General features: G+C 33.4%; 1 protein-coding gene across 2 annotated transcripts; it reads right to left on the bottom strand.

The window, feature by feature from the left end:
- Positions 1-1,915: 1,915 nt before the first annotated feature.
- LOC107713643 (neurogenic differentiation factor 6-B-like) lies at positions 1,916-4,195 on the bottom strand. Of its 2 annotated transcripts, none has more exons than XM_016519214.1 (2): positions 4,065-4,195; positions 1,916-2,946 (listed from the first exon to the last, which is right to left on the bottom strand). In XM_016519214.1, exon 2 carries the CDS (start codon positions 2,936-2,938, stop codon positions 1,994-1,996), a length of 945 nt encoding a protein of 314 aa, XP_016374700.1. In that variant the 5' UTR covers positions 2,939-2,946; positions 4,065-4,195; the 3' UTR covers positions 1,916-1,993. The 2 variants fall into 2 exon arrangements, with proteins under 2 accessions (XP_016374700.1, XP_016374701.1); XM_016519215.1 differs by having other exon boundaries at positions 1,916-2,943.
- Between the last annotated feature and the right edge of the window lie 12,978 nt (positions 4,196-17,173).

Genomic DNA, 17,173 nt, shown 5'->3' with positions numbered 1-17,173 from the left:
TCGTCGGACACGTATAAATACCAATTTGTGGGGCGTTTACTGACAACAAACTCTGAAGTCAGTCCTGTCCGACCTCAACTATTCGTTTGACTCCTAAAAAAATCGCTTTAATCATTTATTGTTGTTGTTGTTATTATTATTATTAAGAAGAGGAAGAAGAAAGATACTATAAAGAAGAAAAATAACGAGAAGAAGAAAATCAGAAGTCTTGGTTCCTTGATCGAATTTCGTCTTTTCTTTTTACAATCTGAGACACAAACTTGGAACAGGCTATATAATAATAATAATAATAAAACCATTTAATAAGTGCTAAATTAATACTCCAAAAAAATATAAAACTGTTATTTAAATTATAAATCAATACATTCCAACTGTCATCTCCGAGACGTGTTATCCGACATCTGAATGTACCTATACATACAAAAACTATAAATTGTAAATGTGTAAATTCGTTAGGTGTTTTATTTAATCATAATAATAATTAAAACAAATTATTACAGTCCGTTATTTAGATAACATACATTAATAATAATCTTGTAAAATGTCATAATGAATTCAACGTTCATGCTGAAACCCCAATGGAGCACTTATATCCAAATATGAATAAACATAAGGTCAAATCCAAACAACTGCTAATTGAATATTTATTATTTCAAGTTTTTTGCTTCTTCCTTAACTCTCACAAAATCATTTCAAACAATATAAGTGTATTTCGATCAGATTGTCAGGTGTCAGTCTCATTTGTGCTGCAGAGAATTTATTAAGCGAAATATAGCCTTATCAGTTCTTGGAGAATTTTAAGGAAGTTATTTAGTGCTGATATAAAGTTCACGATTTACCAAACGTGTACGGTCACGGTAATATTTAGAATGAGCAATTTTTAAAGACAAGTTTTATGGGGTTTTTAAAAAACTTTTTACATTTATTTCCTGTTATTAAATGACCTCAGTCATCAGATACCAATCTGATAACTTAATAATAAATAATACATTTCATATTGCAAGACATAGCCTACATGTCGAGATTGAAGTCTGATGCCGTAGCATTTTTTTTTTCACTGAACTGTTGATTTAATACGTTAATGTCTAGTATTTTCAAATAGTAATCATATTAATTTTCATCTTTTATTTTACTTCCTCAAGAAAGAGCATGAACACAGTTGATCACATTCAAGATTTATTTCGACAAGTTGATCGAAGTGAGCTCCTCAAGTTCACATCATTCACAAGACCCGACGCTCCTCAGAGAACAAACCAAATAAATAGGGGGAAAAACATTTTACATAGCAAAATCACAATAGTTTTCTTAATTGTTGACATTACGCGGAATCAGTCCGAATGGTGAGTATCTAGAGTTCAAAGACACAGAAGTCTAACGAATAGTAAAATTCACACAATAAGGCTATTTACATGTCTGCACGGTAATATATTTGTCATACTGCCTTGCATAGTTACATTATTGCTATCGTGATTTTGTGTTCCATGTAACACACGAATAAATCCATTTGCACAGGATATGAGACAAGTATTGTTGTTTGAAAAGCCTTAGAATTTAATTTCCATCTTCTTTTTATCAATTGATTGTAACAGGCCAACCACAGCCCGCGTCAATGCATGAGCAAAAATAAAGGTGCTTCACGATGCCATAGAAGAACCTGTTTTGTCTAAATGGTTCCATAAAGAGCCTTTAACACCTGAAGAACCTTTCTGTTTCACAAAATGTTCTTTGTGGCGGAAGAAGATTCTTCAGATTATAAAAAGGTAAGAAAAAGATGGTTCTTTAAAGAACCTTTGACTGAATGGTTCTTTGTGGAACCAAAAATGGTTCTTCTATGGCATCGCTGTGAAGAACCTCTTGAGCACCTTTATTTTTTAAGAGTCTATGATGTCTGAAATAAATAGAATGGAGTTCGAAATCAAACGAAAACAATCAGCAACAAGCACTAATTAATTAACAGATTAGTGTAACTGGCATCCAACCCCTATGCTCGCTTTTAATTATGGAAACCCGTATTTAATTCGTCCTGGCTCTGGAACGATTGGCTGCGGGGATGTAAGTCGTAAGGGAAATGGCTGTCTGGGGAAACGCGGTACATGGAGCCCCGACCGGGAACGTTACAGTATCTCATCCCATAATGGCAGTTCTTACTGTACTCGACTTGGTCCTCGTGCTTTTTAAGCGAGAAAATCCCGTTGTAATTAATCGGGGGACTCATTTGGCCGTCAAAATGAGGGCTGCTGTTCTCTGGAGAGGCGCTGTCGTAGTAGGACTCATAGGACGCGTAATAGTTGTACGGTCGAAACGGCTTGACGCCGTCGCGGGGCCCAGAGCTGAGGCCGGTGGGCGTGGCCATCTCCGCGTTAGGATACCCGTACAGAGAATCATACTGAGGCCTGCCAGAGAACGACACGTCCCCGTTGTGATCCGTGAGGAAATTTCTGGCGTTCAGCTGCAAGCAACCGGCAACCAAGTTAGTAGTAGGCTGTGACAAGCCCTTACACAGGGTCTGCACGAACGCCAGCAGGTCGGGTTTCTTTCCCGCGCTCAGAGTCTCAGATAGAGCCCATATGTAATTCTTGGCCAGCCTCAGCGTCTCGATCTTGGAGAGTTTTTGCGTCTTGGAGTAGCACGGCACGACTTTGCGCAGGCTCTCGAGCGCGTCGTTGAGGCCGTGCATGCGGCTGCGCTCGCGCGTGTTCGCTTCTTGCCGGCGCAGTTTGACGCGGTCGGTGCGACCGTCGGAGAATTTCTTTTTACGCGGACCTTTCTTCTTAGGGACACCGTCCTCGTCCTCCTCTCTCTCCTCCTCTTCTCTGTCAGTGTTGTCGTCCTCTGTCTCCTTGAGCTCGGCGCTGCTGAGTGTCTCTTGACGAGTGAAGGTGGCACCAAACTGAGAGTCGCGCATCATGTCTGGGTCTTTAAATGGTACGGTTAGCATCGTCCCTGCTTAACGACAAAATCGACAACAAAATAAAGCAGACATGACGTCAATTGCCCATGGGTCACATAAAGAATTTCAACATTTTTCTTTTTTATATATATAGTGGCTTTGGATGTATGACTAAAGAAAGTCTGTGATTAGCATTACTTGAAGAGACTTGAACGTTTTGCTCAACAATAATGTGATATTTTAAGCTGCTGTTGTTTTTTATCTTAAGAAATTCACAAAACCAAAACGAGACTATGTTAGTTTATGAAAATGTTCCAAAATACGTTTCAGACTTTAATATTTATCTGTTACAGATTCATTTATAAATGTACCCCTAACTTGTATAAATAAGTTGCAAGTAAAAAGAGTGCCATTTATTTACAATCTATCCCACTGTATTTTGTGCATTACTGTGGTAATCAAACTAAATCATCATCCCCCCAAAAATATGCTTTTAAACATTGTAATTTAACATGTAAACATTTTCATTCAAAACCGATAAATAAAAATTAGCACGTGCAGAAAAACTGTCAAAACACATCAGGACGTGTTTGTCATTGAAATCTAGGCCTACAAGCTGTTTCTTTTTAATCGCTGATGGTTTCTAATACACATACATTGAAAAATGTTAATATACCCCGTCTGGTCGTATATGATGTTTCTAGTTTTTATTTTTAATCATAGCCTATGCATAAATCTTATGTGGATGTTATACATCAAATCAAACGAGAACCTGCTGATTCGGATGGCACATATTGTGGTTTTAACATCCATTAATTAACATGACCACATATCAAATACGTGAAATTGTATCAGTCAACTCAAAATTAGTTTTTGTTAAGTAAATGCATTTTACACAACGCATTACAGTTTCTATTGTCATCTCAGGAGGGTGGTGGTCATGTATACTGATTTCATGCAGCTCATTTCTAATTGGTTATACTGGCCGATGTTACTCCTTACACAGACTAACAACAATTACAAAATAGCAACGACGAACTCATGCCATAGTGCATTGTTTGCACGGCAGAAAAGACTGGAGCTATGCGCGTGACTGTTTAACACAATAAACACAACAACAACACATGCATGCCCAAACTGATTCTCTAAAGCAGACTGGTTTTCCATGGCTCACCTGTTTCTTTCAGTGTTCAGCTCGCATGTTCGGATTCCTCGCGACGCGCAGAGCTGCCTCCCATGTGTTTGATGCGAAGCTGTAAGAATTCCTTTAATCTCCCTCTCCCTCTCTCTCTTTCACAGAGAAATGACACTCATGCCAGGCACCAGCGCTGGTACCCATGCCATCTGCCACTGACGTTTTGTTGGTCACGTGACGCGGACTCTGGGGACCTTCATTCGGCTCTCATCATCTGGTGCGCGCGGTAATGGGCACCGGGAGGCTCTCATTTACCGTCAGAAAACTCCCGAGTTAAAAAAAAGAGAGATTAATGCCAGTTCTGCTGCGGCAATAGCAGTGTAGAGACGGCTAAATGATTTAGACTTTAAAGCGAAGCGTGTATTTGATTATAGGGCGACGGATGCTGCAGGCAAGAGCAAATCAGTTCACCAATGCGTGTTATAGAGTCGACTGATGGATAATAAATGCTCAGATATTACATAAAATCTCTGCACACTTACATATGAATAACAGCCTGCGTGCATATACATGTTGAGGAGCATTCAGTTGCTAAATAGAGCAAAGAATGAATTCTGTCATGATGTACTGTATCCATATATTCAGTCAAACTCTCACTTAACAGTGATGGTATAGGTAATTATGACATGTAGGTATTTCAAAGAGAACGGTGCTAGTGGCTATATTGCAAGAAGGTTTTGTGTCTAAAGTCCAATTTGGATCATTTATGTAAATTCTGTCTTCCAAATTAAAATTCATATTTTTGCCATATTTATTGGGTGAACAAATGAACACAATCAAACTACACTGAGAGACAAGAATCATATGATGAAGGCAGGTTTAAATGAAAATATAAATTATGTTCTCAGTATAAGTTTTTTTTTTTTAGGCTGTCACGTGTGTTTTAAATGTTACAAATTTTTGGGCAAAAATGATGGTTTCATACAGTGTTTTTATTTTATTATTTTTTTCTTCTTTTTTAATGTTACTGTTGAGTTTTTTGCTGTTTAATGTATTGCTTTGTCTTTCAGAATTGTTTAAAATGTTATAAATTCAGTACAAGTTTTCTTTTCTTTTTTTTTTTAAATCTGTGTCAGATTGGGGCAAGTTGTCACATGTGTTAAATGTTATGAACTCATTGGTTTCATACAATATGTTTTTGAATAAAAAAATTTTAATAGTTTTTTTCTTTTTATTCAATTTTAAAAAAATAAAAAAATAAAAATAGGCTACCTTTGGCTTTTTTTTTGCTATTTTATGTAAGGTTTTGTCTCTTATAATTGTTTTATTGTTTTAAATATTAGAAATTCTGTATGAAAACATTATTTATTCAAAAATAATGTTTTTATTCAGTATATTTATTTTTATTGATTTATTTATATATATATATATATATATAATTAGTTCTCTGGTCTTTTCAGGTAATAAATCATTGTGTAGTTGAAAGAAAGAGATGGAGAGAGGAAGGGGAAATGCATTTATCTGCCACCTAATACTCTTATAGTGATTCACACACGCTCAACATGAGTCCAGTTACACGCCGAGGTGAAAGTTGGGAAGAATTCCAACGGGAATGACTATTGACTATTTTGACAATTTGAATCACATAAGACTAATTTAATAACAAAAACCAAGCTAACAAACATATGTTCCAAGTACGTTTTGACGTTTTGTTCTAAGAACTTTCTCATTAAGTTATGAAAACGTTACTTCTGCATGTTCTCTGAATGTTCAAAACATCCAGTATTTTTAAAATTTTTAAATCACTTTTTTTTTCTCTTGGTTATGTGAACGGTAAGGACACATTATTTCATTTTGCAAACATAATGGGAATGTTACTTTGAATGTTCTCTAAACAGTACAAAAGAAGTAGTAACATTTAAAAAATGTTAGAAGAACATCCAACTAAAACGTTTTAGGGAAAAAAAGCATTCCAATGATGAGGTTTTGTTTATAACATTTGTTCATAACTTTGAGAGAACCTTACCAAAACAGTGGGAATACCATGGTACACTACGGTTCAAAAGTATGGGGTCAGTAATTCTTTTTATAAAGAAATAATGCTTTTAATCACTAAGGACACATTAAATTAATCAAAAGTAACAGAAAAGACATTTATGCTACAAAAGATTTCTATTTAAAATAAAAGTTTTCCTTTTTAAACTTTCTATACATCAAAGGATTCTAAAATAAATTATCATGGTTTTCACAAAAATATGAAGCAGCACAACTGTTTCCAACATTGAAAATAACAAGAAATGTTTCTTGAGCAGCATATGATGCTGAAAATGCAGCAAATTTGCATCACAGGAATAAATTGCAATTAAAATATATTTCAAACAGAAATATAAAACAGCATATTTTGAATTGTGATAATATTTCACAATATTATTAATTTTGTAATATTAATAATAGCAATATTAAATAATATTAATTTTGATCAAATAAATGCAGCTTTGGTGAGCAGAAGAATCTTCTTTCAAACATTAAAAAAAACAAACAAAAAAAACTTTTGAACTTCAGGCCCGGTTTCACAGACGGGACTTGGCTTAAGCCAGGACTAGGCCTTAGTTAAATTAAGACATTTAAGCAGCTTTTATAAAAATGCCTTAGAAGAAAACATTACAGGTGTGCATCTTGAGACAGAACAATGTCACTGACATATTTTATGACATGTCAGAGCAAGATATTTTTTAGTTGAGACAGCTCAAACATGCATTTTAGTCTAGGACTAGCCTTAAGCTTTGTCTGTGAAACCGGAGGATAGTGTATCAGAGTACTATGGTATATTCCATCTGATTTATTCATGGTACCACCCAGTATTTTTCCTCAGGTTTTTAGCAGCTATATCATAGTGTGCCGTGAGACGGATGGCAAACCTGGATGATGCTTTGCTATTCTTCCACCTGTAAATGAGGCTTTTTGTTGCCACAGCGATGACAGCTCGTGCTCGTCAGCTGTTTTAATTATCACATTATCAGCGTTTAAAGGCAGTGTGACGAGCCGAGTTGCTAATGAAGGCGCTGGAACACTCACAATGAGACGGAGATGAGACAAACCGCCTGCCAGAATCACAGGTGACACTCCGACTGCTGGTCCGATCCGAAGCTGCCGGTGGCACAGACAATCTATGCAGGCGGAAAAAGAAGGATGTGTCAGAGAAAGACGTGTGTGCCGTACCTTTCCTTGAGTAAACCTCTTAAAAATAGACCCTTTTCTCCCCGCAGATATTTCTTGCAGTGGCATTAACTAACACCTACACTGCAGGCGCACCCTCGCCTCACTTTTCATAATCACACTTTTACTGTGTTGCAAAATGCAAAAAGCACCCTGGTTTCCAGCACACACACATACACACACACACACACACACACGATCAATCAAAACACGACGTTACACAGAGATTCACATCACAACAGGTGCATCTGCTGGATTTCAGTCTTCCTGTTCAAGGTGTTTTAAGTTCTTCCTGTGATCTTTCCTTCAGATTCATATACTTATCAAGAGACATCACTAAGAAGGAACATTTATGGGATTTTTAAATCTTATTTAGGCTAATTGTCATTATTTATTCAATTTCACATCCTCACACTATTGTTTGTATCCATTGGAATTTCTTATTTAATTTCTGGCACCCGCTCTGAGTCATTCCAGGTGTATTTTAAAGGTGATATATCATGAAAAGCTGACTTTTCCCGGTTTTAAGTGCTATAATCAGGTCCCCGGTGCATCTACCAACCAAGGAAACGTGAAAAAGATTAACCCAGTAACTTTGCTTTGGGAAGTCTTTTTCTGCAAGCGTACCGTAAATCAGAAGTTTAAACTCATATGGTTTAAAACGCATGATTTCAGCGCGATAAACATGATAATCAGAACCAAAACAGATGTTTTTAGCAGGTCCGAGCTCTAATGGCACAGCTCTATTCTGGAAAAGGGGGCGGGGAGCAGCAGCCACAAAGATATGTAAGGTATTTTGAGCTGAAACTTCACAGACACATTCTGGGGACACCTGAGACTTATATTACATATTGTAAAAAGGGGCATAATATGTGTTCTTTAAAGAGGAATACTTATTCTATCAAGGTGTAATACGTAATACTTTTGTTATTTATTCCCCTGTTGTTGTTTCAAACCAATATAACAAGATAAACAAGGGCTTTTCATCTAAAAAAAAAAAAGGACAAAATACCATAAAATATTATATAAGTCCTATAATCAAGTCTTATAATCTACAGCTTTGAATGAAAAATAGAAGTGTGTTGGAAACTGTTATTTTAGTATCAGTTATAGTATTTATTATAGTACTTACTAATATTTTGAATGATTTTTTCATATATTTCATATATGTTTAATGCATTTTTGTGTCGTTTTAGTAATTTTAGTATCTTCAAGGCAACTAAACATATTAAAGTTAGTTGCAAGGCAACATTTCTCATTTTTAAACTTTTTAAATGTAAGTTTTTCAAAAGTTTTGAAAACAGTGTTATTTTATCTATATGCTGTTATAGTATTTATTAATATTTTGAATGAGCTTTTATTTGTATATTTTTTGTTTTTAATGTTAAAGTAATTTGTTATGTGATTTTGTCATTTATTATTATTATTATTTAGATTTCTACTTAGCTTTAATGCATTTTTATGTAGTTTTTTTTTTTTTTTTGCAATTTTAGTATTTCAGCTTACACTTGTTTTACTTCAGTTAGTTGCCAAAGCAACATTTCTAATTTTTAAGCTTTTTAATTTTAAGTTTTTCATCTCATATTTATATTTTATTTTATTTACGATTTATTTTAAATCAATGAAAAACATTTTTAATAGTTTTAGTTTTAATTAACAATAACAAACGCTGGTTGAAAAATAGAATAACAAGAATGATGACTGTTTTCAAACAGGTTTCCCAGATTCCCATGACTCACATAGACTCACATAGACTACTTTTATTCAAATTTCAGATTTAGATTTACTTTTTTTTTTTCAATTAACAAAACAAAAAGTTTAAATAGTTTTAGTTTCAGCTAACTTTAACAACACTGGTTGGAAAATAGAATAGCAAGAATGATGACTGTTTTCAAACAGGTTTCCCAGATTCCAATGACTCACATAGACTACTTTTATTCAAATTTCAGATTTAGATTTACTTTTTTTTTTCAATTAACAAAACAAAAAGTTTAAATAGTTTTAGTTTTAGCTAACTTTAACAACACTGGTTGGAAAATGGAATTGCATAAATCATGACTGTTTTCAAATAGGTTTCCCAGATTCCCATGATTCACTTTTATGGTTTATAAGGTCTTTTGTTCCCGATTGCCCTTGGAACATTGTTCAACAATTATCCTTTAGCGTTCATTAATATTTTCATGTTGCCATTTTAATTTTAGTTAAAATTTCAGTAATTTTGATGTGATTTTGTCATTTTATTTATTTTAAATATAAAGTTGTTGTTTTTTTAGTTCAGGTTTAGTTTGAGTTATTTTACAATAACAAGTTAAAACTAAATGAAAATAACAAATGTTGCCTTGGTAACTAGATGAAATTAAATGAGTGGGTAAAATAAGTAAGTTTTATATTTTCTTTTATTTCAGCAAAAGTTGTGTGTGTAGAATAATCTTACATTATTTAAGTGTAGGTGAAGTGGTGATAGAATCAGACTGACACACACACACACACAGTGACGAGCGGGTTGGCTGGCCACTGTTATTCTGCCGTGATTAGAGGACTTTGGGTCTCAGAACCACCATCTACAGCTGTGCTGTTTCTACCAATTACATGGCCCATATGCCAGCAGCCCACTCCGCCCAGGTGGAACCTCAGATGGAGAGAAAGGTGTGAGCCGAACACAGTGATGGTCACACACAAACAAACACACACACATGCGTGGAGGTGTCTTATTTCCTGAAAGACATGCACACACGCTTAGGGTGTTAAATATAGAAAGGCTGATCTTTTATGTGTGTCATTCAATTAAGCAGAAGTTTCTCCTAGCGAGAAGTTTGTCGCTACAGTACATTCTGCTTTAAACAAGCGTTGCTATGAGAAATGAAATATTTAAAATATTCAGTGGGGCCTAAAAACATGAAAACACAGATGGAGAAAACCAGCACTAATTAACATGAAATCTGAAATCATGAATAATTTATGTGTTTTTAAAATGTACAATGTAAATATATCGGAGAGGTGAAAAGGATTCATATGTTCTGCCGCAGGGTAAATATCACATGTTAACAAGAGCTAAAGAATCAGAATAACAGGAGAAATATATGGCATCGGTGTTTGAGATAAAGGAGAAACAGCTGCTTCTTACATTTTTAGATGTCAAATATTTCTACACAACATTTATCTTTTATTAACATGAAAGATGTTTTTTGCATGGCAGATACAGTGGGGATGGTCACACACAAACAAACACACACACATGCGTGGAGGTGTCTTATTTCCTGAAAGACATGCACACACGCTTAGGGTGTTAAATATAGAAAGGCTGATCTTTTATGTGTGTCATTCAATTAAGCAGAAGTTTCTCCTAGCGAGAAGTTTGTCGCTACAGTACATTCTGCTTTAAACAAGCGTTGCTATGAGAAATGAAATATTTAAAATATTCAGTGGGGCCTAAAAACATGAAAACACAGATGGAGAAAACCAGCACTAATTAACATGAAATCTGAAATCATGAATAATTTATGTGTTTTTAAAATGTACAATGTAAATATATCGGAGAGGTGAAAAGGATTCATATGTTCTGCTGCAGGGCAAATATCACATGTTAACAAGAGCTAAAGAATCAGAATAACAGGAGAAATATATGGCATCGGTGTTTGAGATAAAGGAGAAACAGCTGCTTCTTACATTTTTAGAAGTCAAATATTTCTACACAACATTTATCTTTTATTAACATGAAAGATGTTTTTTGCATGGCAGATATATCACTACACCTATAGATATTACCTGCAGATGTTCATTTTCATGTGTTTACAAATATGGTTATGTGATAGCACATCATGAATCATTTATTATGTCCATTTTATGAGCTCTCAACACAATTTAATCAAATTAGCACTTATGATATATTTTTTTAAAACCATCTCGAAATAATCCTGCACAGTCCATGTATTTTATTCATTTGATTTCAAATAAAAATAAGGGTATAAATTAAGCATTTGACATGTGGTTTTAATTAATGAATTAATGCTATTTATATTTATTCATTTAGTTAGTATAATTTCCTCTAATTTAAGGGGGTCTGAATACTTTCCGTACCCACTGTATATTACTACACCTATAGATATTACCTGCAGATGTTCATTTTCATGTGTTTACAAATATGGTTATGTGATAGCACATCATGAATCATTTATTATGTCCATTTTATGAGCTCTCAACACAATTTAATCAAATTAGCACTTATGATATCTTTTTTTAAAACCATCTCGAAATAATCCTGCACAGTCCATGTATTTTATTAATTTGATTTCAAATAAAAATAAGGGTATAAATTAAGCATTTGACATGTGGTTTTAATTAATGAATTAATGCTATTTATATTTATTCATTTAGTTAGTATAATTTCCTCTAGTTATAAATGACCAAAAATTTGCAATACGTTATTATTTTACCTAGAAGAAAAGAAATTACGTGAAAATATTTCATTTTTGTATTTAATATGATTCAATAATTTTGTCGAATCATGTATTTTAATGTTTATTTAGAATAAGAATAAAGGCATACATCAAATATTTGACGTTTTCCTGAATTGTATTCATATATTCACTCATTAAGTTACATTTCTTCTAGTTTTTTTTAAATAAAAATGAACAATAATATAATACTGCTCAATATAATGTTTATTACTTCAGAAGAAGAAAAAACAAAATGAAAATATAATTTTTATATTTAATAAGTTTTATAAAATAATAATAATAATTATTATTATTATTAAACTACTATGATTATTAAAAGTATTTTTTTTTAATTCTTATAGAAAATACTATTATTGTAAAACTGTTATAAAACTTATTATATGCTTGTTATTATTATTATTTTAATTACAGAATGAAAATATTTACTTTCTAATATGCAATATGATAAAAAAAACTATATTATAATATTGCTCATTATTATTTATATATTTTAACGATGTTATTTTCTGCATTATTATTGTGTAACATTTAGTTTTTAAAACAACAACAATCATTAAATATTAAATATATGTAATTATTCATATTGAATATTACAATTAATCTTATTATTTTTTATTAGCAAAGTATTTTTATCTTCCTAGTACGCAAGCGTTGTGCTATCGGTACAGCGTGACAGTGATGACTGTATAATGTTTGGGAGGGTTAAATGTTCTGCTCTCTGCTTGCTGAGAACTCCTGCTCTCAGCAGCTCAATAATCCGACCCTTCTTATCAGGTCGTGTGTATTGGCAGGCTCAGCTTCTCTCTCTGACTCACTGCCAGCAAATGATGGCACCAGAGCCGGTTTGGAACAGGAAATGCTGGTTCATCAGTGGCTGGGTGGCATCCAGCCGCTGACATCAGCTGTCAATCATACCAGAGCATCTGTACGTCAGTTTGCTGAATTTACTCATGATGAGGACAAATCTCTTGAGGCTGTGCTTCATTTGACAGGGACTCGTTAATTTTGACTCTTTGTGTTTGCATACTCATGTCTGTCTGTGTACTACTTCTATTTATTACTTAAGTAATTGTCAAATGTTCAAGACAAATCAATTCATTTAAAGAAATGTTGTGGATTCTGTACAAGTACAACATAAGTCTGCGGGGCATGACATTGCACTAGAATACATGTTAAAATACTCACTGTTTCAGAAGTCTGGCCGCAATATTTAAACATTAAAATGAGGCTATGATGAAATCGCTTATATCTTTGTTTGTACAAACTTTTGATTGCAAACTACTTGAAAGAATACTAAAAAGAGCCAGTTAGAAATTGAAAATAGAAATCCTGGAATTACAAAAGTTTATCCACCTAAAACGTTATTTACAATGGGATTTAATGGGATACACGAAAAAGTACATATTTTAAAGAATGTTGGGGTCCAAACAACATTGGACCTCACTGACTGTTATTATATTGAGGGGAAAAAATGATCAAATAAGAAATAAAGTCAAACAGATTGAAATGACATGAGTGAGTAAATGAAAGATTTTTTTCATGACATTCCTGTATGGAAATATTAGAGTATATGTATGTACCTATTATCATTTTTATTAATATTTAGATTTTTGTTTTAATTTTAGTAATTTTGTTGTATTTTTTTGCCATTTTCTTATATTTTTAATGTCCATAGTTTTTAATGAATTTTAATTTAAATTATATTTAGATTTTTAAACAGTTTTAATCTTCTTTTTTTTTTTTAATCAAATTTAGTTTTTTAATGTCTATAGTTTAAGTTATGCATTTTTATTCCATTTTTAATTTGAGTTATTTTAGTACATTCAGTTAAATGAAATGAAAATGAGAACAAAAAGTTCTTTTATTTTTTATATTCTATTTTATTTCAATTTAAGTAATGAAAATGTTATTTATGTTTTTATTTTACTAGTCTAGCTTTATAATACAACATTGTACATTATCAATAATATTGACTCTGAAATTTAAATTGCTTATGTTCCTTTATTTTGAGCGATTTGGGATAAAAGCATCTGCTAAATGCATGTGTAAATACTCATTTAAATTAAAATAAAAAAGTAGTAGACAGTAGGCTGCAGATGCACTTGTTTTGAAGTAAATTACCAAATAAAATCTTTCCAATCTCACAACAAATATTTGCATTTATTATTAATTTCACTGATAAATGTGATTTAATGCAAGAAAAAAATACCTCACATCACTCGAACCTTCCGGGCAACACTTACTCTGACACCTCCATTACCGCAATATTCTTCAGATAACACAGCATATGGCCTGTTGCTACGGCGACTCCTTCTTAATTACAATATTCCTCTTCGAAAAAGTCGCTTTCAATGCGCTGACCTTTAGGAAACAACAGAGACTGTGAAACCCAGAAGGTCTAAACTAAGATCTCACTTTCTGCTCACAATATGCTCAGCAAAAGCTGTTAATTCTTCATTAAGAGAAAGTAGTAGTGTTACTGTGCATGTGTGTATGAATGTGATACATATATGCATCACCGTAACAGATATGAAATAAATATGATAAACACAAGACTTACTGTACATAACTATATCATGTATGAGTGTCACATACATCATTTACTATCCAAAATATATATTCATAATAAAGAGGTGGATGGGGGGGACCCTTAAACAAACAACATACAAGCATCTGCTTTGATGCCCTGATGATCGTTTTCACTTCAACATGTTTGCTGTGTGAAAATTGAATATGGTGTAAGCGAGGTGTTATGCTGCTAGGTTTTTGTTAGTGCTGTTTTTAATCTGTTAAAGTTTTGTTCTGGCAGGCCTCAAACTGCTACAATACCTCTCATAAACACAACATATATATGATAGACTAGTCTTAAACTAAAACTAAAGAACACAATAACTTCCTAAGAAGCAACCGTACACTTATATTAGACAATTTTGTCTCATATTTCTGTTGATAGATACTGTACGATGAGGACAGGAGTGTAAGGAACCAGGTAAACAAAAAGAAGAAGAAAAACAAAGTGTGGAAAACGCTAAAACTATTTGCATTGCGGTGTGTTCATGATTACGTCAGTTAACTAAAATAATATGATATCAAATACCTGTTTGCCATTTCGAGCAGATTGTTTCTGTACTGCTAAAACGACCGGAAGCGAATGCCACCGGAAGCCTCGTACATTCGCGTTACAAATGGCCGCGCTCACTCTAAAATATGTGAATGTTGAATTACAATTAAATTAAAAGGCATACAAAACGTGTGTTGCACATAAATCAAACAGTTGAGATTACTGTAATGGTACTAATAAACTGAATGTGTTTTAAATAACCAGGTTTATATAGTTATCATCACTAAATCCATTTTTAACTGAATGAATTTAATAATCACAATAAACAGATTTATGCTGATTCTATTCTGAATATGATTAATTATATTAAAATACTCTCTCTCACACACACACACAGTCTCGTACTCTCTCTCACACACACACACAGTCTCGTACTCTCTCTCACACACACACACAGTCTCGTACTCTCTCTCACACACACACACAGTCTCTCCCTCTCTCTCACACACACACACACACACACACACACAGAGTCTCGTACTCTCTCTCTCACACACAAACACACACACACACACAGTCTCATACTCTCTCTCTCACACACAAACAGACACACACATACACACACACACACACAGTCTCATACTCTTTCTCTCTCACACACAAACACAAACACACACACAGTCTCGTACTCTCTCTCTCTCTCACACACACACACACACACACACACACACAGAGTCTTACTCTCTCTCTCTCTCACACACACACACACACACACACACACACAGAGTCTTGTACTCTCTCTCTCTCACACACACACACACACACACACACTGTAGCATCATCTCAGCACATGCCGTCACATTCATCTGCCACATGATCTCTGGTAATAGTCTGAATCTACAGGAAGCTTTACTGTAAACCACAAGAAGGCAAACTAAATCATGTGACCCATATAACCAAATTACAATTTGCTTCATTTCAGAAGAAATGCATATCCATTACTTACTCGCATTTCGTCTGGGTAAACAATGCTATTAATTTTGCTGTGCAAAAATATGGAGGGAGGAAGGGGGAAGACATTTTTTTTACATTAATAACTCTGGTAAATAATATACATAAATGAGATACAGAATTGTACAGATTTTGTATAAATAAAATACAATTCAGAAGCTCAACTTTACTCACGTCACACCCTCAGAAAACGAAACACATCCAGTCGCTGCATGCATGCGTTTATCCAGTCACACATCCCATCTCAGACTCACTCATTCAGAGAAACCATATTTACAACAAAACAGAGGAAACAAATAGAAGAAAAGAACAGAGTTAAATGTTTCAGTTAACAGACTATCTCCTGAATGCTGAACATAAAAATCAACAGGTTTAAATGTTACAGGTCACATTTAACCCTGAAATCAAACAGAAAATAAATCAGAAGCTATATTTTGGATTATGAAGCATATTTTATGCTTACATTATTTTCATGACAATTAACCACATTTTCCCATTGACATAAAAATAAATGAAAAAAATTCCCCCCCCCGGAATTACTAGAATGTAAAAAACAATTAAATTTTTAAGATTGCAAATGTGTGTGTGTGTGTGTGTGTGTGTGTGTATTTGGTATAGTACACTACTATTTAAAAGTTTGAGGTGAGTTTTTTTTTAAAGAAATTAAACAGAAATTAAATTTTTATTCAGCAAGAATGCATTAAATTCATAATCAAGATCATAATGTTACAAAAGATTTTGATTTCAATTAAATGTTATTTTATAATGATTTCTGAAGGATCGTGTGACACTGCAGACTGGAGTAATGATGCTGAAAATTCAGCTTTGCATCACAGGAATAAATTACATTTTTTTTAAAACTTACTAAAATAGAAAATTCACAATATTACTGTTTTAACTGCATTTTTCATCACATAAATGCAGCCCTGGTGAGCGTAAGAGACTTCTATTATATAAAAAAATTGTACTGACCCCAAACCTTTGAACAGTGTGTGTGTGTGTGTTTTTATGGCCTTCAATTTATGCTCATTTATCTAATGCAATCATTGTATTTGAGTATTTTTAACAATCTATTCCACATTCTTTATAGTCCTAAAAACTGGGTTCTTTTCGTCATGCAAAAATGTCATTTCTTATTTGTGACCCTGGACCACAAAACCAGTAAAAAAAAAATTTCAATTGAGATTTATAAATCATCTGAAAGCTGAATAAATAAGCTTTCCACTGATGTATGGTTTGTTAGGATAGGACCGAGATACAACTATTTGAGATACAACTATATGAAAATCTGGAATCTGAGGGTGCAAAAAAATCAAAATATTGAGAAAATCGCCTTTAAAGTTGTCCAAATGAAGTCCTTAGCAATGCATATTACTAATCAAAAATGAAGTTTTGATATATTT

This window comes from Sinocyclocheilus rhinocerous, unplaced genomic scaffold (genome assembly GCF_001515625.1).
Source record: "Sinocyclocheilus rhinocerous isolate Xijiao unplaced genomic scaffold, SAMN03320098_v1.1 scaffold898, whole genome shotgun sequence".
In the NCBI taxonomy this organism is placed as follows: Eukaryota; Metazoa; Chordata; class Actinopteri; order Cypriniformes; family Cyprinidae; genus Sinocyclocheilus; species Sinocyclocheilus rhinocerous.
This window is presented reverse-complemented; position numbering and strand designations above follow the sequence as displayed.